The 26751-nt window shown below is 43.0% G+C and overlaps 2 protein-coding genes and 1 long non-coding RNA gene across 3 annotated transcripts; 1 reads left to right on the top strand and 2 right to left on the bottom strand.

Annotated features, from left to right (window-relative positions):
- Positions 1-243: 243 nt before the first annotated feature.
- Positions 244-10946, bottom strand: LOC114767279 (myosin-7-like). Its single transcript, XM_028958897.1, has 39 exons — positions 10928-10946; positions 10658-10706; positions 10343-10551; positions 10115-10258; positions 9874-10030; positions 9765-9792; positions 9550-9655; positions 9364-9456; positions 9226-9289; positions 9031-9129; positions 8823-8926; positions 8602-8740; positions 8402-8520; positions 8155-8304; positions 7887-8057; positions 7491-7800; positions 7300-7385; positions 7008-7213; positions 6804-6927; positions 6579-6715; positions 6241-6496; positions 5912-6154; positions 5658-5834; positions 5429-5574; positions 5253-5343; positions 3696-4085; positions 3478-3604; positions 3267-3385; positions 2973-3169; positions 2689-2872; positions 2426-2591; positions 2198-2322; positions 1794-2102; positions 1512-1715; positions 1120-1416; positions 878-982; positions 688-783; positions 469-603; positions 244-347 (listed from the first exon to the last, which is right to left on the bottom strand). Exons 3-39 carry the CDS (start codon positions 10541-10543, stop codon positions 327-329), a joined length of 5826 nt encoding a protein of 1941 aa, XP_028814730.1. The 5' UTR covers positions 10544-10551; positions 10658-10706; positions 10928-10946; the 3' UTR covers positions 244-326.
- LOC114767326 (uncharacterized) lies at positions 10718-21312 on the top strand. The gene is made up of 3 exons (XR_003742927.1): positions 10718-14074; positions 14239-14302; positions 21152-21312. It is a non-coding gene; the product is annotated as an uncharacterized LOC114767326 (long non-coding RNA).
- LOC114767261 (myosin-7-like) lies at positions 15384-25599 on the bottom strand. Its single transcript, XM_028958877.1, has 39 exons — positions 25545-25599; positions 25411-25459; positions 25099-25308; positions 24843-24986; positions 24604-24760; positions 24495-24522; positions 24301-24404; positions 24106-24200; positions 23959-24022; positions 23188-23286; positions 23005-23108; positions 22783-22921; positions 22571-22689; positions 22341-22490; positions 22088-22258; positions 21702-22011; positions 21451-21536; positions 21140-21345; positions 20908-21031; positions 20626-20762; positions 20288-20543; positions 19950-20192; positions 19696-19872; positions 19469-19614; positions 19302-19392; positions 18820-19209; positions 18600-18726; positions 18411-18529; positions 18115-18311; positions 17844-18027; positions 17559-17724; positions 17310-17434; positions 16919-17227; positions 16637-16840; positions 16241-16537; positions 16056-16160; positions 15874-15969; positions 15654-15788; positions 15384-15506 (listed from the first exon to the last, which is right to left on the bottom strand). Exons 3-39 carry the CDS (start codon positions 25297-25299, stop codon positions 15486-15488), a joined length of 5826 nt encoding a protein of 1941 aa, XP_028814710.1. The 5' UTR covers positions 25300-25308; positions 25411-25459; positions 25545-25599; the 3' UTR covers positions 15384-15485.
- Positions 25600-26751: the final 1152 nt, after the last annotated feature.

Below are 26751 nucleotides of genomic sequence, written 5' to 3'. Positions count from 1 at the left end.
GGTGTGTTTCATATTGGAGACATCAGCCAAAAGGGTATAAGTTATTTGTGGCGTGGAGAGCAGGTATTATTTGCCCTCATGCAATAATGCTCTGCTAAATTTACTTAAAAGAGGCAGTGCAACTTTCAGGTCAAAAAACATTTCCTAATATATAAATACCAGTAATGTGAGGCCAGTTTAACCACACCCCCTCTACTACAAAAATACAATACACAGAATACAAATTTGCATTTTCGTCAAGTTTATTTTAGAGCAATGCATAAATTACAGGGCAGAAGACAGCACAGCAGTCAAGAGCTTTTTAGTTAGATCCTCTTTGGAGAGCTTCACTCTTCATCATGCCCTTTCTGTGACAGAAAACATGAATTATTGTTATTGACTGAATTTTCTGCCAAATACTTGCACTCTCTTCTGATAATGACAAATTGTATCATCGAACAGGAGAACGAATCACTTCATTTTACCCACCTTGGAACCCACATCGCGGCTCTTAGCTCTAATCTTGTTGACCTGAGACTCGGCGATGTCGGCTCTCTCCTCCGCCTCGTCCAGCTCATGTTGCAGCTTACGGAACTTGGTCAAGTTGGAGTTGGCCTGCTCCTCCTGAAAAACAATAAGAAATATGTTATAGTTCCAGGTTCAATGAGGGATTGTTAACTGAAGTTAAAGGAGAAATTCAACACTCACAGCCTCCTCTGCAGATCTCTTGTAGGACTTGACCTTCAGCTGCAGTTTGTCCACCAGGTCCTGAAGACGAGACAGGTTCTTGCGGTCCTCTTCGGTCTGGAAAATAAAAAAAATATTAATGAGAGTATATGAATAAGGGATATTGACTGTGTTTTTGTTCTGAGTGAATAAAGCAAATGTGTCTATTTACCTGGTAGGTGAGCTCCTTGATGCGTCGCTCATATTTGCGGATTCCTTTGACTGAATCACTGGCCTTCCTCTGTTCCATTTCCACCTCATTCTCCAGCTCTCTCACCTGAAAAAATACAGTTATAATATACACAATACATATACAATACACATAATATACACAATATCCCAGTAATTCTCTTTAAGACAAAAAATGTCTTAAAGCAAATAAAATACAGAATGCTGACAACTTGAGGAACTTACCCTGGCCTCCAGCTTCTGGACCTGCTTCTTGCCGCCTTTCATGGCAATTTGCTCAGCTTCATCCAGACGATGCTGCAGGTCCTTGATGGTCTGCTCCATGTTCTTCTTCATGCGCTCCAGATGGGCACTGGTGTCTTGTTCCTTCTTCAGCTCCTCTGCCATCATGGCTGCATCAGTGATGGCCTTCTTGGCCTTTTCCTCAGCGTTCCTGCACTCCTGCACAGCTTCCTCAACTTCACTCTGAAGCTGGGATGTATCGCCCTCCAACTTCTTCTTCTGGTTCAGCAGGCTGGTATTCTGTATAAAAATAGTGATTTGGCACAATATATTTAATTCAACAGTTGGTGAATTAAAATTTGACTCTTCGGTGAGAGACCTTTCATATATTTTACCTGAGAGTGCAGCAGCTGAACCCTCTCACTGACATCCAGGAGCTCCTGCTCAGCCAGCTTGCGACCTCTCTCTGTCTGCTCCACCAGGGATCTCAGCTCATCCAGTTCAGCCTGGAGCAGATTGTTGCGTCTCTCCACGATGGCAATGTTCTCTTTGAGGTCATCATTGCCACGCAGGGAATCGTCCAGCTGCAGCTGAGCATCCTGGGACAGAAATGTTTCTGTGTTATTGTATTGGTCGCTCTTTACATTAAATTTGTGTTTCCAGAAGGTCCTTCATACTTTGAGATGTCCATGGAGACCTTTGAGCTGCTTCTGGGCCTCTGCTGCCTGCCTGTTTGCCTGGCTGAGCTGGATCTCCATCTCGTTGAGATCTCCTTCCATCTTTTTCTTCAGTCTGAGAGCCTCATTCCTGCTGCGAGTCTCAGACTCCAGGGAGCTCTGCAGGGTATCCACTACCCTCTGCTGGTTCCTCTTGGCCTGCTCCATCTCTTCATCTTTCTCCACCAACTTACGCTCAATGTCAGCCTTCACCTGGTTGAACTCCAGCTGAGCCCTTAGGATCTTACCTTCTTCGTGCTCCAATGAGCCCTTTAAGAACCAAATTATAGCGGATGGTAATTATACATGCTTTTGTTGTACCACCAGACAAACTAAGTAATTAACTTAATACTTAATTGCTGTACCTCAGCTTCCTCCAGAGCAGCTTGGATCTCAGCCTTCTCTGTCTCCAGCTGTTTGCGTACTTTCTCCAGTTCATGGATGCTCTTTCCACTCTCACCAAGTTGTTCAGTGAGATCAGCAATTTCATCTAGAGTGAGAAGTGATTGTTTAGGATATTTAATCTATGCTTTAATTATTGTACATTATACACAAATACACATATTACACAGAAATGCAAACTAGTTAGAAACCTTGGAGGTTCTTGTTTTCTCTCTTCATCGTCTCCAGATGATCCAGACATTCTTCATAAGAGTTCTTCAGTTTGAAAAGCTCAGTGCTGAGAGTTCTGGCTTCTTTCTGAGAAGCTTCCAGCTCACTCTGAGACTCCTCATACTTTTGTTTTGACTCAGATAGGACCTTTAAAAAATAAGGAGCCATTGAAATATAGAATGTTAGCTTGCTTAAAAGCCTCTGAGATTTAATTATGGCAAAGTGAACCTAAATTGCACAGTACCTTGTCAAAGTTTCTTTGCTTCTTGTCCAGAGCAGCAGCAGCAGCGTTGGATCTCTCCACATCTACCATGAGATCTTCTATCTCATTCTGGAGTCTGTGCTTAGTCTTCTCCAGGGAGGAACATTTAGCATTTACAGCTTCAACAGCTTCTTCTGCATCCTGCAGACGCTGGGCCAGCTTTTTCCTGGATGACAAGAAGAGAGTGTTGTTGAGAGTTTTTGAAAACATGTAATTTCTGTCTCTGATTTGCTATCTACAATTATTCTTTAGCATGAAGAACTTACTTTGCTTCCTCCAGTTCCTCCGTCCTCTGGATGGCATCAGTCTCATACTTGGTTCTCCACTGAGCCACCTCAGAGTTGGCCTTGGACAGGCTGCGCTGAAGCTCTGCCTTGGCTTCCTGCTCCTCCTCAAACTGTTCTCTGAGGAGGTCAGCATCATGGCGAGCAGACTGCACTGCATGGGCCAGGGCGTTCTTGGCCTAAACATAGAGAGAGTTGCAATTTGCTATAAATGATCTATCAACATTTTTCACTGCAATATTTGACAAAAGTCAAAGCAGTGGTGTAATACAATACCTTGACTTCTTCTTCCAGTTGTCTCTTGAGGTCTTCAATCTGCTGTGTGTAGGACTGCTTTCCTCTGGTGAGTTGAGAGACCAGGGAGTCTTTTTCTTCAAGCTGTCTCGACAGCTCACCTACCAAAAAATAAAAAGTACCTTTACTCTCTGGCAATATCTAGAGATGGTTGAGATTGCAGTGACAGCATTATAGACCTTCAGACACTGACCGTTTTCAGTTTGGAGCTTAGCTTTCTGCATGGTCAAGTCATTGATGCTACGCTGGCCTTCCTCTGCCTTGGTTCTGTATTCACTCATCTGGTCTTCCAGAGTTCTGCACATTTTCTCCATGTTTGTCTGTGGTTAATAAGTCACTTTTGTTAATTATGGAACAATGTGATTAATTTCCCAGAAGACATTTTTTATTAGTCACACACAGTTTTTATACCTTGTTCTTGACGATCTGCTCCATGTTGGAGACCACATCGTCCAGCTCCAGCCTGAGCTCGCTCTTCTCCTTCTCCAGCTTCTGCTTGACTCTCTGGAGGTTGTCGATCTGCTCCCCCAGGTCAGCGACACTGTCTGCATGCTTCTTCCTCAGTGTGGCGGCGGTGGCTTCATGCTGCAGGGTGGCCTCTTCAAGGTCCCTGCGCAGCTTCTGGAACTCAGCCTCCCTCTTCTTGTTCATCTCAATCTGAGCAGCGGTGGCTCCACCAGCTTCCTCCAGCCTCTCGCTGATCTCCTCCAGCTCTCTGGCCAGGTCCGCCCGCTGTTTCTCAACTTTAGCACGGGCAGCTCTCTCAGCCTCCAGCTCTTCTTCCAGCTCCTCAATACGGGCCTGAGCACAAGATTAAAAACATGTGTGATTCAGAATTATAATTCTTAAATATATCTTAAACCTAAACTTAAATTGAAAAAAAAACTCTTTATTTATATATATATTTATTAGTGGTGGGCCGTTATCTGCGTTAACGTGCTGCGTTAACGTGAGACTTTTATCGGCGATAAAAAAAATATCGCCGTTAATCTATTCACAAAGTTGGGTTGGGAGCTGGGTCTATACTACGCAATCTATTGTGCTGGAGTATATTTCTTCTTTCTTGTGTCTTTTATTTTCTTATTTTCTAAAGACTTTTATTTTGTCTTTGAGACCCGGTTCAGGTCTCTTGGACACATGGCCTGAGCTGTGAGAGGTGCGTGGGGTTTGTGTGCCAAACGTTATTCCTTTCATTTTAATTTATGTACATATTAGGAATATTTTGCATGTGTGTTATTTTGTGAATATTTTTTTATGTTCTTTTAATACTGTATATTGTAGAGAGAGGTGCAGAAAGACGCGATGTTCTGACGCGATGTTCTGATGCGACATTGCTTTTTGCACAGAAAATCTCTTGGGTGTCAGCTCATCATTTGTGGTTCAAGAAACGAACTCAAAAAGTTACACAATGCAGAAGAAGAACCGCTACACTATGATGACTTTCACCATGATATTTTAGCGCGGATGTATAACTAGCCGAATTGCACTGTTGGGGGCGAGAACGAGTCTTCGAACTGTGAAATTACCACATCAAACGTGACGTGGTAACATGGATGCAGCTATTTAACCGAATAAACAGTTGGTAAACACAAGTACATCTTATTGAAAATAATTTATTTTCATCACCAGTTATCATAGTAGAACAGCTTTCTCAAGCAGTTTGTGATGCATTTTGGAAACAGGAGATGAGCCCCTGGTCTAATGCGCCACCTGTCTTGAGAAACCCGTTTTTAAAGACTTACTTTTAGTCATTATTTGGGTAGCACACATATTCTGAATGCCTTCGGCAGAATTCAAATGAGCCATTTTAATGTAGATTAATGTAGATTAATGTAGATTAATTTTGCTTACTCTAGATTAATCTAGATTAATTCCAAGATTACAGTGAGGTTAATCTGGATTAAGAAAATTAATCTATGCCCACCTCTAATATATATATATATATATATATAGTTTTTTTCAATTTACCTGCAGCTCCTTCAGTTTCTTCTGGAGCTGGGCACCCAGTGCTTGTTCATCCTCAATCTTGCTGTTGAGCTGGCTGATCTCAAAATCTTTCCTAATGGTTTCACACAATAATATTGAATTTTTAGCTGAGGGTTGATTGATATTCTTTCCTCATTGAGCATTTAAATTCGACATACTTCTTCAGTCTTTCCTCCAGCTGCTGTTTGTCATTCTCAAGGTCCATGACACTTTCCTGGATCAACTTCAAATCGCCCTCCAATTTTCTTTTGGCTCTCTCCAGGTCCATTCGGACCTTCTTCTCTTGCTCTAGAGAACCTTCAAGCTGATGTAAAAAAAAGAAGGTTTAATAATGAAAGATTTGTGAATGCTAGTAATATTTTACAGCTGTAATTGCTTTATACTCACGTCATCCACTTGTTGTTCCAACTTGGTTTTAGCTTTGGTCAGAGTGTTGACTTTGTCCTCTTCACTCTGAAGGTCATCCAGCGTTTGCTGGTGAGCCTCCTGTAGAGCTTTCTTCTCCTTAGTTAACTTGGCAATGATTTCATCAAGAGCTGCCATCTCCTCAGTCAGGTTTTTCACCTGAATTGAGTAGAAAGGTCAGTATGTTACCTTTATAGATGATTCATTGATCACAGTTAATGATCATCAGAACTCACCTTGTTCTCAGTGGCATGTTTCTCCTTTTCCACTTTAGCCAGAGTGAGCTCAAGGTCATCAATATCCTTCTTGAGCTCAGAGCACTCGTCCTCCAGCTTCCTCTTCTTAGCAGTCAGCTCTGCATTCATTTCCTCCTCATCCTCCAGCCTTTCAGTCAGTTCTTTGACTTTGGCCTCAAGCTGGATCTTGTTCTTGATCAGACCTTCACATCTCTCCTCAGCATCTGAAAGATTGTCTTGTTCCTAAATAAAAAAAAAAATCAAATATGTACCTCATATTCTGAAAAGGCCTGTTTAGAAAACTCATGCTCACATGCTCACAAACTTACAGACTGGACTTGGAGCTGCAGGTCATTCTTCTCTTGGAGGAGAGAGACCATCTTCTCTTCTAGTTCCTTCTTGCGGGCTTCAGATTTGGCATAATTTTCCTTCAATTTCTGGAACTCTTCCTTCATGTTGGCCATCTCCTTCTCAGTTTCTGCTGTCTTCAGCAGGGGCTTAATCTTGAAGTAGAGCTTCATCCAGGGCCAGTTCTTGACACCCATGAAAGCACGGACGTTCCACTGGATTACCAGCAGAGAATCCCTAAAAATGTCAAATTCAGATTTGAAGTAATTCATGAAATGAAGACTAAAACATTTACTTTTCACTCAGATTCTAAACATACCTGCGTGCAACAATTTTCTGGAACTCAATTCGTGCAAGCTGTCCACGAGCCTGAGCCTGGATGCCAGTGATGATGAGAGCTAGACGGTCGTCTCTCATCTCCTCAAGGGTACCCAGGAGACCAGCTTTGAAGAACACCTGATGGAGGAAAAGTGTTATTATCAAGACATTTTGTTCTTTATATACTGAAACTATAAATGATTCTGTCTATGAAGCCATAAACTACCTTGGTGTGTCCTAGCTTGTACTGGGTGTGATCAATATCCAGAGATCCCAGAAGCTTTTCTGCAGCCTTCTTGTTATCAATAAACTGACCCTCTGGGATGGCATTGGGGTTGAGGATACGGTATCTAGAAAAAAGTTATATGATATTGTAGAATTTATAACATGATTCATCATCTTGCTTCTAATTGCAGAATCTATTTTATACCTCTGTTTGAAGTCTCCATACAGGATCCTGTTGGGGAAGCCCTTTCTGCAGATCCTGATGCCCTCCAGCACACCGTTACAGCGGAGCTGGTGCATGACCAGGGGATTCTCCATGGCCCCAGGAATCTTGCTTTCATTGGGGATGAGGCATCGCACAAAGTGGGGGTGAGTGGACCTCAGGTTGGTCATCAGCTTGTTCAAGTTCTCCTGTATATTAGAAATTTCAACCAAGTTGCAATTAATCATTAGAACTGCACTTTTTCCTCAGTCAGGTTGTTGGTTTTTGCACTCACCCTGTGAAGGGCAGACACAGTCTGGAAGGAGGAACCCTTCTTCTTTCCACCTCCTTTGCCTCCTTTACCACTACCAGAGTCTTGGGCTAAATACAGAAAATGCAAAACCCATCAAACAGTAGCACTGGCGGGCTTACACTTAAGACACAAGACATACTATTTTACAATAATGTGAAAACATGGTAAGTTACCTGAATCTGCACCAGCATAGCCAACAAACAGGTAAGACAACAGCTTCACTGTTGACTTCTGGAAGAGTCCAACAACCGTCTCATTGAGAGGGTCCTTGTTCTTCACCAGCCAGTTGCCGATGTTGTAGTCAACAGTTCCAGCGTAGTGGACCAGGGAGAAATGAGCCTCTGGTCGACCCTTTACAATCCTGGGCTTTTGGAAGGTGGGGTTTTTGCCCATGTGATTGTCATAAAGCTTGGCTTTAAATGTGGCATCAGTGGCTTTGGGGAACATGCACTCCTCTTCGAGGATGGACATGATGCCCATGGGCTGAAAAATAAAAAAATAAAATGTTACTGAATCTGCAAGAAGAACCCAGACTATGTGTAATGTATATCAGGGATATAGTCATATACCTTCTCAATCAGCTCGATGCAGGCCTGCAAGTCCATGCCAAAGTCAATGAACTCCCAGTCAATGCCCTCTTTCTTGTACTCCTCTTGCTCCAGAACAAACATGTGGTGGTTGAAGAACTGCTGCAGCTTCTCATTGGTGAAATTGATGCACAGTTGCTCAAAGGTGTTGAACTAAAACCAAATTGACAGGTTTTACATCAGTTCAACACATTCCATCTTGATGGACATTAAGGACTTTAAGTGTTAAATTACTGGGTCTGGGACTTACGTCAAAGATCTCAAAACCAGCAATGTCCAGCACACCAATGAAGTACTGGCGGGGCTGCTTTGTGTCCAGAGACTGATTGATTCTCACCACCATCCAAAGGAACATCTTCTCATACACTGATTTGGCAAGGGCACCAATGGAGTAGTACACCTATGAAGTTAATAAATCGTTAGATAGTTAAAAGATTGTTATGCTCCATTACATAATATCAAGCTAGAGTGAATGATGTGAACGTATTGATCCTTACCTGCTGGACACTCTGTCCCTTAGTAACCCACTCATTTCCTACTTTAACCCTAGGGTGGCACAGACCCTTGAGGAGATCAGCAGAGTTCAGGCCCATGAGATATGCTACTTTGTCAGCATCTGGAAAGCAGAGAATCATTTATAGTTTTGACTCCAAAACAAAGAAATGCAGTTGTCCGTGAAGTTGCTTTTAGGACTGACCCTCAGTGCCGTCAGCCTCGGCCTGCTCCTCCCTCTGCTTCTGCTTGAACTTCATGTTGCCGTAGTGCATGATGGCACCAGTCATCTTGTAAATGCTGTTCTTCTCCTCTTGTGTGAAGCCCAGCACGTCAAAGGCATCCTGTTGTTTAGGCAAGACAATGTTTAAACGCTCGACAAACACAATTACAAATCAAGCCGAGTCAAAATCAACTGCCACTGACATCAGTGGCCATCAACTCTTCAGCATCATTAATAGACGCTACGGTTGTCTCTCCTTGGGAGATGTAAGAGTAGTCGAAGGGGTTGCTTGTGATGAGCAGCATCTCTGTAACAAAGGGTTCAAAGTTGGAATTACGGTTTCAATAACAGTTGATGGCTGTGGATTCATAGGAAATATTGTCATGTTGTCAAAGTGGCAACACAACTCACCCAGTAGTTCTGGTTTCTTTTGGGACAAGATCTGGTAGAAGATGTGGTAGTCTCTCTCAGCCTTGAGCTGATATGTGACACGGGACTTCTCCAGGAGGTCTGAGGTTGAGAGAAGTTCCATTTTTTTTTTTGTAAAAATTCAACCCATATATGCTACGCAGTAGGTTTTGATTGGGAAATAAGTGATTGACTCACAAGTCTCAATGTCAGCAGAAGACAGCTTTCCACTCACACCGAAGTGAATTCGGATGAATTTACCCTATTATTGATATAAGAGATTGATCATTCTTGAAGTACTTCAGAAAAACGATTGCTGATGATCAGAGTACTTACGAATCGGGAAGAGTTGTCGTTTCTGATGGTCTTTGCATTACCAAAGGCCTCCAGAGCAGGGTTGGCCTGAATGATTTGATCTTCCAGGGTACCCTAAGGGTGGAGAAAGACCGCAATTTTCAACCATCAGCAAAGTATCCACAAATATTCTAGCAAGGTCTGTAAAACCTTCTTTGGTACTGTTACCTTCTTATCGCTGCCGGTGTCCTTCTTTCCAGATACCGCAGCGATGCTGGCGAAGTACTGAATGACTCTTTTTGTGTTCACAGTCTTTCCAGCACCAGATTCTCCGCTGGGAATGAAACACAGTTATTTAACAAATAATTTGTCCCTCTATCCATATATTGTATGTATTTATTTATGATTTTGGAGTAACATTTGTGAAGGTTCGGTTAACTTACGTGATGAGGACAGACTGGTTCTCTCTGTCTGTTAAAAAAAATACAACATTAACAACATTATATTTTAACATCTTTTTTTATTTAGTTTTTTTTTTAACTGCATATTTACCTGACAGCATGTACTGGTAGGCGTTGTCAGAGATGGAGAAGATGTGGGGAGGAGCTTCAGTCCTCTTCTTCCCTCTGTAGGCAACAACTACAAACTGATCGTACACTGGAAGCCACTTGTAGGGGTTGACGGTGACACAGAACAGCCCTGAGTAGGTCTATAGAGGGATAAAATTGCACAAGCACTCGTCAAATATTCCTGCACACGTGCCCGAGATGCGTCCATCTTCTACTTCACTCACGTAGATCATCCAGGCTGCGTAACGCTCCTTGAGGTTAAACAGCACGGCGGGCTCGTGCAGGAAGGTAAACATCGCCATGTCCTCAATTTTGTCGAACTTGGGTGGGTTCTGGGGGTGGACGTCACACTCTTTGACAGTGACGGTCTGTAAAAAGTTAAAAAAATTCATTCAAAACAATCTGGAAAAACTGGACTTTATATAATGATTTTTATTTTTTCCCATCGGTACCTTGCCCTCTGCAGTTTCAACGGTGACTTTATCACCATCTCTGCTGACAATGGAGGCCTTCACATATTCAACCTCCGGGTCAGGTACAAAACATTCCTTCTTCATGTCAAAGGGACGGGTTTGGGCCTCCAGACGCTCCTTATCTGACTTCCTCAGAAAGGGGGCCGCCGTGCCAAACTCCGCCATTAACGCGTCACCCATGTTGAAGACTGGAATCAAAAAGATGACAGTGAAATAACACACACATGCACAAATGAGTGTCACATTCATCTAACATTCAACAAAATGCATTTTTAGTGAATTTATAATTCTTACCTTGTGTTGGTCAACCCTCTGATTCACTGGTGTAAATTTGGAATCACTACTGAACACCAGACAGAAAAGAAAAGTAAAAATTAAATAATTTCATTTTTTTAGCTTAAGTGCTTAAGTTATAAGAACTGTGAACTCAGTATGTCCACTGTTTTTAAGTGTGCTTTGGGTTCACATCACGGATGTGCCTCTGCAATGTTCCCAGAAGACTAGGAGGCTCCAATGAAGCCTTCTGAACTTCATGTAAGTGGATGGCTTCCCTGAGGTGCTTACCGTTGGGCTGTCCTGTGTCCTGTTCTCTCTGCAGGCCTCCTTCCCTGCTTTTAAAGGGTCCCACTCGTCCCACTATGGTCAAAGGTTATAAACGCCTAATTAAGACTGGCTCATTTTTGCAGCAGAAAAATCCTGTCGGGCTGAAGGGGGCGGGATTGTCCTGGACCAATATGGTAGACTCCTGCAGAAAGGGTTGACAGGAATTGGGGGCTATTTTAGCATCTTCCTTGAAGCCTCCCTGTTAAGGAAAGGGATGTCCACCTGTTGCAGTGTGTGTGTGTGAAGATTCTTGACAGGCTTTGTCTGGTTGGTCCTAAAAAGATTTATAATGAGATTATGTACATGCCTAGATTTTTTTATGTGTGTTATTTTGGTGTAAAAAGGTTTTGCGGACATGTTTTGAGATGCTATCTTGATTACAGATGCTAGATGTTATCTAACTAACATCAGGCTATTCTGTTTGGCTCTGCCAGATGATAATTGCACAGGTATGTGCATTCAGTAATTCACACAAATTTGTGACTAATTAAAGGACAATATTTGACAGTAAAGCATTGTTAGTGGGACGTGTGATGGACAAGTGCAGCTGATTGTCTTTGTAGACCGAAGCTACGTCGGACAGGGCCTCACACACTGGACCACACGCTTCAGGCATTCTTGTTGACACCCCATTGTTCCTTTTTCTATCCTTGAAGACAAAGATAACTCTGTGAAATTGTTCTAAGGTTCCTTCATGTGTCGCACGCAGTTGCCCTCGTCGAGTTTGCGTAAGCAGCTGTCCCGTGGGGTCAGAAGGTCTCGGCCCACACAACTGATCATGCGGGCTCGCGATGTGAAGTGTCATGTTGTGTGTGGCTACAGTGGAGATTGTGCCATAGCATGCAAATGACATAATAAGAATAAACCTTCCATTTATCCACTGTGCATGAAAGACATTATGCGTCCTTCCTGTTCAAAGGATTATCCTGTATCATTAACGCTCTTCTGACTTGAATGCCAGGTGTCACTGTGAGAAGCTCTTGCTAAATGCTTACTGGGCCATTAACACCCAACACAAGTCAAGAAGGTGCTGAGTAACTGTATTGGGGTCAAGAAAGCTGTCACGATGTGGTTTACACACCCAAAGGAAGCGCAAAGCCTCTAAGAATGTTAAAATCCCACACGGGGCAACTTGAGGAGTGCCTCGCCTCCTTTAAGACCCTCTTCCATCTGAGAGCTTTTGCAGATTTACACCAACACGCTGCTGTCCTGGGTCGTAGTGCATGGCCATTGGCAAGCATACCAGGTTCTGCTCCTTTTGTGAAACACAAGACTCTTGTTCCCAGCTGCCGCGAATTCTCAAGCCTTCAGCACCCTCCTCATTGTGGACAGTCGAGGCCCTTCGCTTCAGGGACAATCAGGGAACTGTTGAAGCATGCATGGTCCCGTTCTCTGCACAGTGCATGTGTGTGTAGTAAATGCTTATAGACTTAAAAGATAAGGCCTTTCTTACTGTTACTGTCAGTGATGCACATCTGAGAACAATGTTGTCATGCAACTGCTTCTGTAGAGGCCAAAAGGCGATGCCCTTTTGACCTGAGCACACGCACATTTCCAAACAGAAATGGATGAGATTCCAGGGGGGACATGCCTGGGGACGGCAACATTATGGAGACACACGACGTTATGGAGACAGATTAGACACCTTTTTATGATAATCCTGGTGTTCGATATGAAAAAGATATTGTATGTTACTATGGTGAGATGATCCTGGTTGCTTTGATCCTGCTTCTCCTGGTGTCCCACTAAGATGGTAGATCTGATGTGATCTAGTGTTTGGATCCTGCTTTGTAATCCCTTAACGTTTACCCTTCGTGCAGCATGGATTTGTGTTAAGCAAATTAGTATTATTATTTTTGTTATATTATCCACATCAGTTTAGGAAGGCTTTGCATGAAAAGCTTGCCAAATTTAATTATTGCATCCTTCATCCTTGTTGAAAATGTCACTGGTGTCACTATTACCTATTAAATCTTATAGTCACCAGAAGTAATGTATGGGGTGGGGATACAGTCATTGAAAAATTGTTTCATAGATCCACTTATTCCTGTTGTGATCATCAATGGACACAAAAAGTGCATTATTTTGTCTATGTATTTGTATAAAACAGAATAAAATGTGTAATAAGTGGTTATGGATAGTGATTGAGTGAGATATCTCATTATAACCTTTAAATCTATACTAAGCTGGGCCCTTGCGAGTTGTCCTTGCAGCAGAAGCCCCGGTGCAGCTCTGGAAGTTTGTCGCTGTCCCTCAGGTTGTGACGAAAGTGACACGCTGCCCTTACTTCTGTCTTGTTTACGGTGCATTGTTTCCTTGCTTTTGTCCTTGAGTATAAAGATAACCCTGTGAAATTCCTGCATGGTGCCTCCCAGTGATTGAGAAGCACAGCCACGCATTGAGGAACATTGAGATCTGAGCTACGACAGATGGTCCAACTGTAAAGGTCTCAGTGTGCATAAATAAAAGCATCAAGTCACGCGCACATTCTGGTCACCTATGTTGGCCATATAGGCTCTTTAAGTGTACGGCCAATGAACAAGGCAGTCTTTGTCAGTTTAAATGAATAATAATAATAAGGATCCCTGTAATATAAATCAGTATAATTAATCAGTAGCATGCATTATATGGAATTTAACATTAATTAGGTGCATGTTACAATATATAAATGGGCTTATTCTAAGTAATGCACAAATTAAGTCTGCCATGTATGTATCGTAAATCAGATAAATGATATATAATGGTGTAGGATGGTGTAGAATGTGTGAATATGAACTAGATCACATATCATATGTGTCATTAATGAATGGAATGAGAGCCTGCATGGTATCGTATTGCTGGCTCCAAAGTGAGCCTTGGACTGCACCATGCTCCCCTCCCCAAATTCTCATCTGCAGGGCACAGTCTCCTCCTCCTCCTTCTCCTACTGCTGTGGACAACACTTACAAATGTAATTCTAATCTGGAGCCATCAGACCGACCAACTTCTTATATCGTAGGCAAGAAGAAATGAAATCTCACATTTCAGTGATGTTTCCTACTCCACTGCTTGTACAGTTAGTATAGTTTATCAGTAATTAGAGGTCCACAGTGTGGTGAATAAAGGAAGGTATGTACAATTTTTTCATTTCATGTCTTTTCTTGTTCACAGGGACTCGAGTGGCCCACCGAGGTTGGCACCACTTACTTCAAGGATGAATTTTATAGATATAAGTAACTAAAGATGTAAGCTGTTGTAGCTGTTTGTATATTCAGTTTGTTCTCTCATTTCAGCAGAGAGAACCGTACGAAGCGTTTAGCTGCATCTCCAGCTGAGCTCCACCCAGCAGGCTTGAAGGTAATATTTTTCTAAGTATCTATGGAAAATGGATTAAGTTACCCCTCAACCACAATAATTTTCATACGCTTCATGTGCTCAGACTTTCATTATTATTCATATTTATTCAAAATAATTTGTTCAGTTTCTTCATAGCCTTGGCCAGTTTTGAGGGCTTCAGTGATTTGTGATATTTAGAGAGGACACACAATGCTAGTATTTTAAGATTATTCTTGTTATTAAAATGATAATTTTTTTAAGCATATGCATATCAAATGCATAAAACAGCACATGACATAACCCACAAATGTGTTGAATCTTGAATAACAAAAGCCAAATAAATTCTGTGTCCTCTGGCTGAATTATAGCCATAATTCATACACTCTGCAAACCATAATTTTACCTCTAGAAATATACTGAATACATAATAAAAGAAACCATGGGTTCAGACTTCAGACTGTTCAGTAATATGCATTGGCAACCACATATTTGTGTTTTAAACTCTTTAAACTCAATTGATACATATTTTAGATTAATTATTTTTTTCTTTTCTTTTCAGAATGAGTATATAGTGTTATATTAGATAGATCTATGTATTTATTTATTTGTTTGGTATGACTCTCACACTCGACTTCACTGCCATCTGGTGTTTAAATCAGGAAATACAAGCTTCCCTGGTTGAAGGTTGAGGGTCTTTTGGGGGAAACAGATTGCCTTGTTTTGGCACGGCGCTATTCTCATTGTGACTGGCCTTTTGTGTTGTCCATCAAAACGTCGGGCAATCAGCAGCATTTATGCAAATTGACCAACGCCAGCCAATCAGTTGTGTTTATGAAATACATTACAACTTGGTGCATCAGTATACACCCATTACCGCCCCCTGTATGCAGTGGAATTATCATTATAAATTTGCCTTGTTTCTGTGGTGGGCCAAGTCCCCGCCCTGCACCCGGTGTCCCGGGATGGGCTCCAGCTGACTCCGCCCCTGAGTCGGCAAGTGAGTGACTTTCAAAGGGACTTTGCCATATTTAGCCATCATTCACCTTTCTGTGTCATACACACTCTGCTCACACACATACACAAAAGACAGAGGCTGTGATGGTTCAGTTGCACAATACTTTTATTTTACTACACCCTGACCAGAGGGACTAAATCACTCTAAATCACGGCAGATTAGAGTCGAGGAAAGGTCCATGAGAGGTCTTCACTCTTCGTCATGCCCTTTCTGTAAAGAGAGCAAGAGGAGGGTCAATTTTCAGAACGGTTCACTCATGTGTTTAATTCACATGTTTATTAATAGACGTGTTTATCAGTGGGACAACCAATAAACTTGACCGTGAAATATTATAGTGTTTAGAGGATCTGCTCTCACCTTAGGTCCCACATCGCGACTCTTTGCTCTCATCTTGTTGACCTGAGACTCGGCGATGTCGGCTCTCTCCTCAGCCTCATCCAGCTCATGTTGCAGCTTGCGGAACTTGCCCAGGTTGGAGTTGGCCTGCTCCTCCTGAAATATCCATTAGAAATATAATTAGTTTAATCGGAAAGAGGACAGATGTAGATAACTGGACTTCTGGATCCTCTCTACTCACAGCCTCCTCTGCAGTTCTCTTGTAGGACTTGACTTTTAGCTGCAGTTTGTCCACCAGGTCCTGAAGACGAGACAGGTTCTTGCGGTCCTCCTCAGTCTACAGATTCAGAGAACAGAATAACAATGTAGCCAAATATTTGCCTGTAAATTGTCCATGATCTTCTAAGGAGAAAGCCAGAGAACCTGGTAGGTGAGCTCCTTGATGCGTCGCTCATATTTACGGATCCCTTTGACTGAATCGCTGGCCTTTCTCTGTTCCATTTCCACCTCATTCTCCAACTCTCTCACCTGAACAGGGATATAAAATTCTACTTTTCTAATTTTCACAGATAACCATAGACTTAGAAGGAAAAGAGTGCAGCTCTCACCCTGGCCTCCAGCTTCTGGACCTGCTTCTTGCCGCCTTTCATGGCAATTTGCTCAGCTTCATCCAGACGGTGCTGCAGGTCCTTGATGGTCTGCTCCATGTTCTTCTTCATGCGCTCCAGATGGGCACTGGTGTCCTGTTCCTTCTTCAGCTCCTCTGCCATCATGGCTGCATCAGTGATGGCCTTCTTGGCCTTTTCCTCAGCGTTCCTGCACTCCTGCACAGCTTCCTCAACCTCGGTCTGAAGCTGGGATGTGTCGCCCTCCAACTTCTTCTTCTGGTTCAGCAGGCTGGTATTCTAAATAAAATGTGTTAATTAGTGCAGTTTATTTCCATATAATGAAAAACAAGATGGTGGACCTGATGGTGGACCTCAATGTCCTGCCAAATATTTTACCTGAGAGTGCAGCAGCTGAACCCTCTCACTGACATCCAGGAGCTCCTGCTCAGCCAGCTTGCGACCTCTCTCTGTCTGCTCCACCAGGGATCTCAGCTCATCTAGTTCAGCCTGGAGCAGATTGTTGCGTCTCTCCACGATGGCGATGTTCTCTTTGAGGTCATCATTGCCACGTAGGGAATCGTCCAGCTGCAGCTGAGCATCCTGGGACAGAAATGTTTCTGTGTTATTGTATTGGTCCATCTTTACATTAAATTTGTGTTTCCAGAAGGTCCTTCATACTTTGAGATGTCCATGGAGACCTTTGAGCTGCTTCTGGGCCTCTGTTGCCTGCCTGTTTGCCTGGCTGAGCTGGATCTCCATCTCGTTGAGATCTCCTTCCATCTTTTTCTTCAGCCGGAGAGCCTCATTCCTGCTGCGAGTCTCAGACTCCAGGGAGCTCTGCAGGGTATCCACTACCCTCTGCTGGTTCCTCTTGGCCTGCTCCATCTCTTCATCTTTCTCCACCAACTTACGCTCAATGTCAGCCTTCACCTGGTTGAACTCCAGCTGAGCTCTTAGGATCTTACCTTCTTCATGCTCCAGGGTGCCCTTTCAGGATCAAGTTACAGAAGAAGTTAACCCTGCTTGTCTTCCGACAAACAGAGAGCAATTGCTGAATTAAATGCTGTACCTCAGCTTCCTCCAGAGCAGTTTGGATCTCAGCCTTCTCTGTCTCCAGCTGTTTGCGTACTTTCTCCAGCTCATGGATGTTCTTTCCAGTTTCACCAAGTTGCTCAGTGAGGTCAGAAATTTCCTCTGAGGACAACAAAATATTTCATTTATTGATAGTTGTTGATTATTTTGGAATTTAATGCAACATTGTACAATCATATAGAGGATTGTAATGTTGGCAATAAAGGTCTGTTAGGGAAGTGCAGACCTTGGAGGTTCTTGTTCTCCCTCTTCATAGACTCCAGATGGTCCAGAGACTCTTCATAAGAGTTCTTCAGTTTGAAGAGCTCTGTACTGAGAGATCTGGCCTCTTTCTGGGAGCTTTCCAGCTCACTCTGAGACTCTTCATACTTCTGCTTCCATTCAGCCAAAATCTGATGGGATCCAGAATCAGAATCTTAATTCACTTGATTACTTAATAATTAATGTAATATTCATAAAAAATATATATTGTAAGGAAGATATATTGGTATTGATCTTAAATTGAAAATACCTTGTCAAAGTTTCTTTGCTTCTTGTCCAGAGCAGTAGCAGCAGCGTTGGATCTCTCCACATCCACCATGAGATCTTCAATCTCATTCTGGAGTCTGTGCTTAGTCTTCTCCAGGGAGGAACATTTAGCATTTACAGCTTCCACAGCTTCTTCTGCATCCTGCAGACGCTGAGCCAGCTTTTTCCTGAAGGAGAAAAGCACAAAAAGTTAAATAGGATGTAGTAGGATGTGAAGATCTTTCATCTTGTTCCTTAGTTATAAATGTGCTTACTTTGCATCCTCCAGCTCCTCCGTCCTCTGGATGGCATCAGTCTCGTACTTGGTTCTCCACTGAGCCACCTCAGAGTTGGCCTTGGACAGGCTGCGCTGAAGTTCTGCCTTGGCTTCCTGCTCCTCCTCATACTGCTCTCTAAGCAGCTCAGAATCGTGGCGAGCAGACTGCACTGCATGGGCCAGGGCGTTCTTGGCCTACCAAGTTGGTTTATTGCACAATTAATGCATTGAAATGTATTATATTAAAGTGTTAAATATTGGCTTACACGCTTAAGACCTAGAAGTGAGAAGCACCTTGACTTCTTCCTCCAGTTGCCGCTTTAGGTCCTCAATCTGCTGTGTGTAGGACTGTTTCCCTCTAGTAAGTTGAGAGACCAGAGAATCCTTCTCTTCAAGCTGCCTGGAGAGCTCACCTTTTTTGAGAGGTTGTTATATTAATATTATATTAATAAACGCACCGTTATAAATGCCAGTGTTTATTACCATTTTCAGTTTGTAGTTTTGCTTTTTGCATCGTAAAATCATTTATGCTACGTTGGCCTTCCTCATATTTAGTTCTGTATTCATTCATCTGATCTTCAAGGGTCCTGGACAGTTTCTCCAGGTTCGCCTAAAGGAATATAATTTATCATGAGTTCAAACACTTGCATCTGTTAGATGTCTGTAGTTACAGTTTAAATATTATAATGCTGACATAGTTTACCTTGGACTTGACGATCTGCTCCATGTTGGAGACCACATCGTCCAGCTCCAGCCTGAGCTCGCTCTTCTCCTTCTCCAGCTTCTGCTTGACTCTCTGGAGGTTGTCGATCTGCTCCCCCAGGTCAGCGACACTGTCTGCATGCTTCTTCCTCAGTGTGGCGGCGGTGGCTTCATGCTGCAGGGTGGCCTCTTCAAGGTCCCTGCGCAGCTTCTGGAACTCAGCCTCCCTCTTCTTGTTCATCTCAATCTGAGCAGCGGTGGCTCCACCAGCTTCCTCCAGCCTCTCGCTGATCTCCTCCAGCTCTCTGGCCAGGTCCGCCCGCTGTTTCTCAACTTTAGCACGGGCAGCTCTCTCAGCCTCCAGCTCTTCTTCCAGCTCCTCAATACGGGCCTACAAAATTAAAAAGAAAATATCAGCAATAAATAGAATTTACCATGAAAACAGACTGGTGTGTATTAAGTCATTCTTAGACCATGTATTACCTGAAGCTCCTTCAGTTTCTTCTGAAGCTGACCCGCAAGTGCTTGTTCATCTTCGATCTTGCTGTTAAGTTGACTCATTTCAAAGTCCTTCCTGTTAAAGGAAGAGTTTAGTTGAGAAGAGGAATGTTTTTGTGTCTGCATTGTTCCTCTGGAATGTGGAACCTTACTTTTTCAGCCTTTCTTCCAGCTGTTGCTTGTCATTTTCCAAATCCATGACATTTTCCTGGGTTAACTTCAGGTCACCCTCTAGCTTTCTCTTGGCCCTCTCAAGGTCCATGCGTACCTTCTTTTCCTGTTCCAGGGATCCCTCTAACTAGAACATCATAGCAATTATAATCATTATAAATGTTCATGTTACATGAAAGTTTTTACATTAAGTTTATCAGTGAGTTACATCATCGACTTGCTGCTCCAGTTTAGCTTTGGCTTTGGTCAGAGTGTTGACTTTGTCCTCTTCACTCTGAAGGTCATCCAGCGTTTGCTGGTGAGCCTCCTGTAGAGCTTTCTTCTCCTTGGTTAACTTGGCAATGATTTCATCAAGAGCTGCCATCTCCTCAGTCAGGTTTTTCACCTGAATTGAGTAGAAAGGTCAGAATGTTACCTTTATAAATGATTCATTAATCACAGTTAATGATCATCAGAACTCACCTTGTTCTCAGTGGCATGTTTCTCCTTTTCCACTTTAGCCAGAGTGAGCTCAAGGTCATCAATATCCTTCTTGAGCTCAGAGCACTCGTCCTCCAGCTTCCTCTTCTTAGCAGTCAGCTCTGCATTCATCTCCTCCTCATCCTCCAGCCTTTCGGTCAACTCTTTGGCTTTGGCCTCAAGCTGGATCTTGTTCTTGATCAGACCTTCACATCTCTCCTCAGCATCACACAAATTGTCTTGTTCCTACATCAAATCGAGATATACAGGCATTTAAAACCATTGCCAAAATATCCAAAGACTGGGAGGCTGATATCATAAAAGAGGATCTTAACACTCACTGTCTGAACTGCAAGCTGCAGGTCATTCTTCTCTTGGAGAAGTGTGACCATTTTTTCCTCCAGCTCCTTTCTACGGGCCTCAGATTTGGCGTAGGCCTCTTTCAGCTTCAGGAATTCTTCCTTCATATTGGCCATCTCCTTCTCAGCCTCAGCTGATCTCAGCAGTGGCTTGATCTTGAAGTAGAGCTTCATCCAGGGCCAATTCTTGACACCCATGAATGCACGGACATTCCACTGAATCACCAGCAGGGCGTCCCTGTTGTTGAAAAAAAGAGTGTGTTAAATCTCATTAGAAAAGCAACATCAAATTCACTTTCTGTGTAATCTGGGTGTTTTACCTGCGTTCAACAATTTTCTGGAACTCCACTCTGGCTAGAAAACCTCTGGATCTAGCCTGAATACCAGTGATGATTAGAGCTAGACGATCGTCTCTCATCTCCTCAAGGGTACCCAGGAGACCAGCTTTGAAGAACACCTTGAACATTTTTAAGAATTTTTAAACAACCAACTCGAATCAATACCAAACTAGTTTTGGAATGATATGAAACTATTGCTTGTAACATCTCACTATAAAATAAATGTACATTTAAGAGCCACGTAGAAGGTCCATCAACTAATACCTTTGTGTGTCCAAATTTGTACTGGTTATGATCTATGTCCAGGGATCCAAGCAATTTTTCAGCACCTTTTCTGCTGTCAATGAACTGTCCCTCAGGAATAGCAGCAGGGTTCAGGATGCGGTATCTTGATTAAAGAATTTGATGAAACACAAGTTAATCTCTCCTCTGATTTATACAGACATACATACATACATTGCACTCACATACAGTGAATATAAATATTGTACTGCACCTCTGTTTGAAGTCTCCATACAGGATCCTGTTGGGGAAGCCCTTTCTGCAGATCCTGATGCCCTCCAGCACACCGTTACAGCGGAGCTGGTGCATGACTAGGGGATTCTCCATGGCCCCAGGAGTCTTGGTCTCATTGGGGATGATGCAGCGCACAAAGTGGGGGTGAGTGGACCTCAGGTTGGTCATCAGCTTGTTCAGGTTCTCCTGTTGATGTGAGTCGTTTCATAAGCCTGCATATCACATTCCTTCCTAGTGCGTTTTTAACATGCTCAATTATAATTTCAATTTAAAAAAGACTGGAAAACTGACCCTGTGTAGAGCAGACACTGTCTGGAAAGAAGAGCCTTTCTTCTTTTTACCGCCGTCTTTTCCTTTACCTCCACCGCTCTCCGTTGCTGCAATGATATTTAATGATATTAAGTTATAAGTAATACATTTTTCATGCAAGGAGACACCTAGAACTAGTTTTGTGTGAACTTCTAATAACAAGACTTGCTCCATAGCCTTCAGTATACTGAGTGAGTATATAGTATTACAATCATGATAAAAATAAAAATTACCAGAATCAGCACCAGCGTAGCCAGCAAACAGGTAAGACAACAATTTCATTGTTGACTTTTGATAGAGACCCACAACAGTCTCGTTAAGTGGATCCTTGTTCTTCACCAGCCAGTTGCAGATGTTGTAGTCAACAGTGCCAGCGTAGTGGACCAGGGAGAAATGAGCCTCTGGTTTCCCTTTCACAATCCTGGGCTTCTGGAAGTTGTTGGACTTGCCCAGATGGTTGTCATAAAGCTTGGCCTTAAATGTTGCATCGCTGGCCTTGGGGAACATGCACTCCTCTTCAAGGATGGACATGATGCCCATGGGCTGCAGAGGAACAGAAGAAAACTTTAAAAACCTTTTGACTTAAGCAAGTGTAACTAAATTAAGTGTTAATTCCCACCTTCTCAATGAGGTCAATGCAAGCCTGTAAGTCCATGCCGAAGTCAATGAACTCCCAGTCAATGCCCTCTTTCTTGTACTCCTCTTGCTCCAGCACAAACATGTGGTGGTTGAAGAACTGCTGCAGCTTCTCGTTGGTGAAGTTGATGCACATTTGCTCAAAGGTGTTGAACTGAAAGAAAACTTGCATTCAATTACGGCAAATAGATCAAGAAGGATTTTAAAGTCTTGCATGATAAAACTCCCACACTCACATCGAAGATCTCAAAGCCGGCAATGTCCAGCACCCCAATAAAATACTGGCGAGGCTGTTTGGTGTCCAGGGATTGGTTGATTCTAACAACCATCCAGAGGAACATCTTCTCATACACTGACTTAGACAGTGCACCAATGGCGTAGTAAACCTGTGATCGATCATGTAAATCATATCAATAAAAATTAAATTAATGTATTTTCTTTTTCAAACTGTCCCTGCTCTGCTGACCTGCTGTACATTTTGTCCCTTGGTGACCCACTCATTTCCTACTTTGACCCTTGGGTGGCACAAAGCCTTAATGAGGTCGGCTGAGTTCAGGCCCATCAGATAAGCTGACTTGTCCGCATCTAAAACACAGAAAATTAAATAGTTTTGAGCAGTTTTAAACTCTAAATTAAGTTTATTCAATTTTATGATGTTGCTGTAATGGCAACCCTGACCCTCAGTGCCATCAGCCTCGGCCTGCTCCTCTCGCTGCTTCTGCTTGAACTTCATGTTGCCATAGTGCATGATGGCACCAATCAGCTTGTAAATACTGTTCTTCTCTTCTTGGGTGAAGCCCAGCACGTCAAAGGCATCCTGTGGATGACAGACAGTTTGCTTATTCCTTTTTACTGCAGTTTTGGAAGAATTTTCTGAGCAAAAATAATAATTTTCCTTACGTCGGTGGCCATCAGTTCATCTCCGTCGTTAATTGAGGCCACCGTCGTCTCTCCTTGGGAGATATAAGCGTAGTCGTAGGGGTTGGCCGTGATGAGCAGCATCTCTGTACCAGACATAGAGTAAAGTATTCAGGCAAATTGCTTTCAGATATTTTCCTTTTGAATTAATGAAACGCCACCAACCCAGCAGCTCTGGCTTCTTCTGAGACAGGATCTGGTAGAAGATGTGGTAATCTCTCTCAGCTTTGAGCTGGAAAGTCACACGAGACTTCTCCAGAAGGTCTGAGGTGAAAGTGAAGTGAAAGTAATGTGACACATCACAACACAGCACCCAGTGCACACAGTAAAATGTGGTCTCTGCATTTAACCCATCCCCTTAGTGAGCAGTGGGGAGCCATGAAAGGCGCTCAGGGAGCAGTGTGTGGGGACGGTGCTATGCTCAGTGGCACCTCAGTGGCACCAGTTCGGGAACCAGACTTTTAGAAATCTTAGCAATTTTAGCAAGTGCTGGACCAAGGTGAATTGGGGGTGTTACTAGCCTAGAACTCACCTATGAACCAGACAACCACAAAGTCACAGGTTCAAACCTGCCTTACTACCATTATGTCCCTGGGCAAGACACTTAACCCTGAGTCCCTGTCCCTGTAACTACTGATTGTAAATCGCTGTGGATTAGAGCAACTGATAAATGTAAATTTGTTCACAATGATGTTATGTGCCCAGCTAGTAAAGGTGCCATACAATGGAAGACTATTGACCTTGGAACTGGCATGCTGTCAGCACAGTTGTCTCCTTGTTCAAATGCTAATTTCTAGAAACTCCTTTGTTAAACCAGTTCCAAAATCATAAATAATTTCCCAGCAGTTTGTAAAGCTACAGTGAGAAATGACATACTTGTTTGGTTCAGGCAGAGCAGAGAACAGATTATATGGTTCAACAGAAGGATGCCCTTACATGTCTCAATATCAGCAGAAGCCAGTTTTCCACTCGCCGCAAAGTGGATTCGAATGAACTTGCCCTGGTTAGATGAGACATACCTCTTTTAATATCATATGATACACATATATTTCAGAATAATGAGATTGCAGTCAAGTCACTCACGAATCGGGAAGAGTTGTCATTTCTGATGGTCTTGGCGTTACCAAAGGCCTCCAGAGCGGGGTTACACTGGATGATTTGATCCTCCAGGGTACCCTACAAGGTAACCAATGCATTACATATCATTGTTTCATTACTTCATGTATCATTGTAGTTTGTAAAATGTGATACATGCAAGAGACAAACAGGTTTTGTACCTTTTGTCGTCTTTAACTTCTTTTTTTGGGCCCCCTGCGGCGATGCTGGCGAAGTACTGAATGACTCTCTTGGTGTTCACAGTCTTCCCAGCACCAGATTCTCCACTTTGGGTAGAATTCATGAACATTATTTTAGCAAAGAGATCAAATGCAGTCTTCATTGACAACAGATGCCTGTTCCTAAGAGCTACTTACGTGATGAGGATGGACTGATTCTCCCTGTCTGTAGAGGAGAAGGAGGAGTTAGCAGATGTGCTGTATGCATGTTATCATGTTCAAAAATACTTCATGCTGGACCCTTTACCTGCCAGCATGTACTGGTAGGCGTTGTCAGAGATGGAGAAGATGTGGGGAGGAGCTTCACTCCTCTTCTTCCCTCTGTAGGCAACGACGACCTCCTGGTTGTACACCGGCAGCCACTTGTAGGGGTTGACGGTGACGCAGAACAGCCCTGAGTAGGTCTGTGGAGGGGCAGAGTGACGTTTTTATATCAGTCATGGTTTAGAAACCGATTAACATGAACCAACTCGGCCGTCAACTCACGTAGATCATCCAGGCTGCGTAACGCTCTTTGAGGTTAAACAGCACGGCGGGCTCGTGCAGGAAGGTGAACATCGCCATGTCCTCGATTTTATCGAACTTGGGCGGGTTCTGGGGGTGGACGTCTACCTCTTTCACCGTGACCGTCTGTTTTGTTAAAATTTTGGTCATTTTGAGTCTCTCTTTACCAATCTTGCCAGCAACTGAAGACATCTCTAAGGTAAACTAATGACAACTACATCTGTTTTTTTTTTCTTACCTCTCCCTTTGACGTCTCAACAGAAGCTTTTTCACCGTCACGACTCACTACGACCCCTTTGACATACTCCTCGTCAGGATGAGGCACAAAGCATTCTTTCTTTATGTCAAAAGGACGGGTCTGGGCCTCCAGACGTTCCTTATCTGACTTCCTCAGGTAAGGAGCTGCCGGCCCAAACTCCTCCATCAATGCGTCCCCCATTGTGCCAACCTTTGAAGAAGATTTATTTGAGCTTCTGGAGTTATGCATTACAGTTTTCTATCAATTAATAATGTGGTTCAGTTTAAAAAATGTGATGGTCTGTCTAATTACCTTTAATACACAACTTCTCAGATGTGATTATAGTTGATTTCTAGATTATCTGAATGAAACAGAGCGTTAAACTCATGAGCCTTTTCCATAGGTAACAGGTAGCAAGTTAGATCCATCCACAATAGATGGCTTACCGTAGGTTGATGGAATTCAAATGCCGACAGTGGCCTGATCCCTCTGCCTGGCTTTTATAAACCAACTAGCCCGCTAAATATGGAGAGTGGCATCTTATGAGGCAGGAATGGTATTGTATCTCGATTTGGTTTGGATACAAAGGTTGGGAGGGGGTTATTATTTTTCCAGCCTGTGTGTTCATTATGGGCAGGGGTGCATAACTATAGTCCAGCCTTTTTAAAGCATACTGGGGAAAAAGCAGTGCAGACTCACACTTCAAGTGTATCCCATGCTTGCAGAGAAAATAAAGATCACATATGTGTTAAATGTAAAATTGTACTTCATTTATTGAAAAGTGTATAAAATTGGCAGCATTTGGCGACTAGAGGCAATACATTTTATTTGTTGACGCTGTAGGGTCTGAGGGACTTACGGAATGTGTGGATATCTCGTGAATTGTGGATTGACTACAGATATCTTATAATCTGGATGCCGGGGCAGCCATGGGTTTTGGTTCTGTGACCCCCCCTGACTCAGACGTGAGGCATCGACTGGCAGCGTGAACCAAGGCAAGGCCAAGGTCAGCACGCTGCCAGCTGGTGACAGCGCTTCACTTTGCTCTGTCCTGTTGACATAACATTGCTTCCTTGTCTTTATACTTATAGCTCTGTGAAATTCCACCCTTTGATTGAGGAGCACAGCTTGCGGGGCCATAACTCGCTCTGGCTTGGCGTTGACCTCTGAAGGTGTTTCTGTTTTTTCGTTGTTGTTCTATGGCCACTTCAACAGTTTTCAAGCTGCTTAATGGATGTCTTGAACACATGTAGCACATATCAACGGCATGACATCCCAATTAAGTCATGCCGTGCACGTTGCTCAGCGTTTGCACAGATATAAGGTGTCATAGGGTGTGAGGGGTTAAACAAGGATCAGATTAACTCCAGCAAGTGAAGACAACTGAAAAGTGGCGCTGAGTGGATGTAAATTTGCTAAGTACTCAGGGGACAATTGCTAAGGTCAAATGGCTTCATCACACTTCGCACTGTGACCTTACAGGAGAATGAAATGTCTCGCAGGTTCATAAGACTGAGCTGGAGGATGTCACACCCCCGGTTTGATATTTATGTCAAGTTGGTTTCCTTTTTCCTATAAAGGAGAAATAAAAAAAAAACTAATGAACGAAACAACAAATTGAGAAAAACTTTCAAATGTGATGCATGAATGTTA

Source organism: Denticeps clupeoides, chromosome 2, assembly GCF_900700375.1.
Source record: "Denticeps clupeoides chromosome 2, fDenClu1.1, whole genome shotgun sequence".
Taxonomy (NCBI): Eukaryota; Metazoa; Chordata; class Actinopteri; order Clupeiformes; family Denticipitidae; genus Denticeps; species Denticeps clupeoides.
The sequence above is the reverse complement of the archived record's forward strand: the minus strand, read 5'-3'. Positions and strand labels throughout refer to the sequence as shown.